The following is a 3,715-nucleotide window of genomic DNA, read 5'->3' as shown; positions in this document are numbered from 1 at the left end:
ATTTGATATTTTTTTGTTACTCTAATAGTTAATTAACATTAATCATTTATCTCAATTGTAGTTAAAAATTTATTTTGCTTTTTTTTCTAATTTATTTTGTGTTGTTTATCTTTTTCAGTCTATAATAAGTAGATATTATTGAAATTAAATTAAATGTGATAGAATATCAAAGGTTACAAAGATATCCAAAATATATTAACCTTTATTAAAATTATATCAAAATTATTACCAAAAATAATACTTAGAATTGAGAAAAATAAATAAGCTCTCCTTGTCGAAAAGAAATAGTTCTGGAAAAAAAATGCTGAAAATCTCAGACAAATTTCATCAATGGAGCTTTCGATAACATATAAATAAACAGGTACTTTATATTTATAACAATGACACCATGTTGCATTCTGAAACAATTGCTTCCATATGAGTAAGTCTCCTTTAAACTTGAATTCTTGGTGTGCAGGTGCAGCAAACCTGTCAAGGCTGGCCAAGAAGCGAAGGTTTATAAAACGCATGTGTCTGCGCGATCTCGATGCGCTCTCGGGGGTCGTTCAACGTTTCATCTCTCAGAGCCTGAAGAATAGCTTGAGAAGACTTCTCCCTGAAACATTCAAATTATATGAATAAGCTTAACATTGGACTTATTGATCCAGGAAATTTTTCTTAGGGGCCAAAAGTGCAATTTCACTATTTTATCATAGGGACTATTGAGGAATTTGAAGTCACCTTGTAATAAGAATTTTGTATAGAGTCTTCAATAAAGGGCACAACTCAACAGGAGCAACAGGCATGTTTCCATCAGGATGCAACACACTTAAGCTTGATTGACTCAGGAGTTCATAAAATGCTCCTACTGCAGACACTCCCTGCAAAACAGTTAACATTTGTTTAATTTTGTTCTCCGATAATCGAATCGGTTCATGTGATTTAGAGTCACAGCTGAAATAATATATTGTTCAGTTAGTCATGCCAATCGGTTTGAGCTTCAACAAGTTTTCTTCAACATAGCGTTCATAATCCACAATTATGAGAACCAGTAAGACACAATGAATGCATCAGCATCATTTACCTTTTCTGTTTCTTCCTTTCCAAGATTTTCATTTAACTGATGAGATTATCTGTTTATCATTTAACAAGTTTTTAGGCCATATATGTTTTAAAAGCAATTTGTACCTGAATCATTCCTTTTCCACTGATACTATCGCCCATATCTCGACTTAGTTCTCCTTTTGCTAACATTTGGCCGTACCATGCATTACGACCCTTTAACAAAGTTACATAAGTGTCAGCCAGCAAAGGGCCTGCAAGCTTCTCAGGTTCTTCAGCCAACAGATGAGTAATAAAAATCATTTCCGATGTACAATGTGCAAAATATACTGATTTGCTGGTAGCACTTTCATTGGTCAGGGCTGCCACCATTCCTGAGAAAATCAAACTTGAAAGTCATTATGAAGTTCCGAAATTTAAAACAGTGTGCATACCTTTTGAACTCGAGTGAGTAGATCATTTCCTATTTGCATCATCAAGGTTCTTCTTTAAGCATTTAAACTATGTCTAACCTATGTCGACCCAGATTCATTCATCATTACTCTAGAATGTTGTAGTTCAGTGAGGTAAAGATTAGATTATCAACTCGAGAACCTGAGCTTTACTAATTTATTGGCCAAAAGATACAGAGGTACTTGCCAGCTCCGATGGCATAGACATTCTTCAGGCCACCCATGACTTCATGAGTGACAAGATCACTGTTGTCCCAAACAATGAAATGGGGCTGTCTTAAGAATTTTGCTAATGGTTTCCTCCACGTTTCGGCTCCACATATTCGAGCATTAGCATATTCCTTATTGTAGATCTCAGAGGCAATATTTGGTCCCCCAAGATAGAGTATGTTCTCTATAGGTACTCCAGCTGCAAAGAAGATGCGAATAAAGCTAAAAAATATGACAGATAAAATGGTTTTATTTGAGAGGCAAAACTAGACAAAAGAAACAGATTGCGGATTCTGTATTCCGTATTTCAGATAAGATGTTAGTTACCAACAATTTTTTCTTAGCTCAAAACCAAAAGTTTCAGACTATCGATTACGTGGTCAGCAAAGTATAAGATCATCTGAAATTCAAAATTTTCCCTTGTTTCACCAATGCTACAAAACTATAACACAAAATAACCGAGGCATCTCTCAAACGAAGGTACCAAAAATATTGTCCAAGGAAGCTTTAAACACAGCAAGAACATTAACTAATCGATAAGAACTCTTACTTGCTCGATTAATCATTTGTGTTGGGGTGATGATATGAGGAACAGGTTGCAATGCAGCCTCTATACCCTTTGACAAAGAGATAATTATAGGCACCGTGATTCTTTCTTTCCAATAATTGTTGATTTCTTCGAATACCTCATGAGTTTCGGTCGAAGGCAAGCCGTTTACGACGATATCAGCATCCCAAACAGCTTCCTGCAAGTTAGTCACAACTTTCAAAGGACAAAGTGGTGTATCAATCATGTTCAAGCAAAAACCATCTTTCAAAATCTCATCCGCTAAGAGTGTTCGATCGCCTAATCTTGCCTCGACATACTTCAAATAGGCACATCGCCGGATCAACCTCCTCAGCACATCTTCCCTTGAATTGATCACTTCAAAGAGATGTTCTGCTGTGGCTCTATCGACTACTTTCCCAGGCCTTCTCCATATCCTGATTTGAACCTTGTCTCGGAACTGGCCATAGCTATCTTGCAGCAAAGCAGCGAAAACACTTCCCCAAGCACCTGCTCCCACACTCACAATCCTCAATGGATCACCATCAGTCTTGCACAAAAGGTGCCGAAACTCGTCAAGTTTCTCTTCCAAGCCATTACAGTTGTTAAAAGACCCATTTGAGTTCAAACTCTGGTGCAATTTGTCAATACTCCCTACCATATTCTTCCAAGAAAAATCCAACACAACAAATCAACTAATCAACAACAAAAGAAAACCCAATCCTCCAATCCCACAAAGTATGTAGTATATATGATGAGTTCCTGAAAATTTTTCCAGTTTCCCTTTGATTTTATATGGCGCTTGCTCTCCTAAAACAACTTCTGTTCCCAAGTTGCTCCCTGATTCAAAAGAATACGATTTTATTGGTGGGTTCTTTTACCAAAAACAAAGCTAACTTGTGATCAGCCCATTTAGATATTCAAACCAATTCCAATGTAGAGATTTTGTTGAAGAGAGTTTCAATATAAAAACAATTTCAGAAGAATGGAGCTTATTGAAGTGTTGTAGAAGATAATAATCTAAAAACTGGAAAACAATACTTTGTTTTCTCCGTCTTGAGTTTATTCATCTACCCAACTACAAACTTCAACAATAAATAAAAAGAAAAAGACAACCACCCAAAGAAGAAATAATTGTCAAACAAATAATACCAACCCTTTTGGCCTCTTGGGTTTTTGCTAGTTACAAATAAAGTTTAGAGCTTGAAACTAGAGGAACAATAGCCTTGCTTCAGAGCATGACATCTTTAAAGTTTCATTTCTTAGAGGGAAACGCAAATGGAAATGACAAGGAATTAAACTAAAAACAAAATAAGAATGTGGAAATTTTAGAACAATACGTTAATATAAGTTGATGCAAAAGTGAAAATGAAACAAGAAAGTGCTGAGTGAGAATGGTGGCAGCTGGCACTAGGATCACGTTTGAATAGATGGATTCATAAGAAACAGAGCAATAAGTATAACC

General features: G+C 35.9%; 1 protein-coding gene across 2 annotated transcripts; it reads right to left on the bottom strand.

Moving 5' to 3' along the window:
* Positions 1-353: 353 nt before the first annotated feature.
* On the bottom strand, positions 354-3,332 carry LOC120212274 (glycerol-3-phosphate dehydrogenase [NAD(+)] GPDHC1, cytosolic). 2 transcript variants are annotated; one of them, XM_039210640.1, is made up of 6 exons: positions 3,034-3,332; positions 2,254-2,943; positions 1,681-1,902; positions 1,168-1,415; positions 721-860; positions 354-595 (listed from the first exon to the last, which is right to left on the bottom strand). In XM_039210640.1, the coding sequence occupies exons 2-6, from the start codon at positions 2,909-2,911 to the stop codon at positions 472-474; spliced, it is 1,392 nt and encodes a 463-aa protein (XP_039066571.1). In that variant the 5' UTR covers positions 2,912-2,943; positions 3,034-3,332; the 3' UTR covers positions 354-471. The 2 variants fall into 2 exon arrangements, with proteins under 2 accessions (XP_039066571.1, XP_039066570.1); XM_039210639.1 differs by having other exon boundaries at positions 2,254-2,930.
* Positions 3,333-3,715: the final 383 nt, after the last annotated feature.

This window comes from Hibiscus syriacus, unplaced genomic scaffold (assembly GCF_006381635.1).
Source record: "Hibiscus syriacus cultivar Baekdansim isolate YM2019G1 unplaced genomic scaffold, ASM638163v2 tig00110009_pilon, whole genome shotgun sequence".
Classification (NCBI taxonomy): domain Eukaryota; kingdom Viridiplantae; phylum Streptophyta; class Magnoliopsida; order Malvales; family Malvaceae; genus Hibiscus; species Hibiscus syriacus.
The sequence above is the reverse complement of the archived record's forward strand: the minus strand, read 5'-3'. Positions and strand labels throughout refer to the sequence as shown.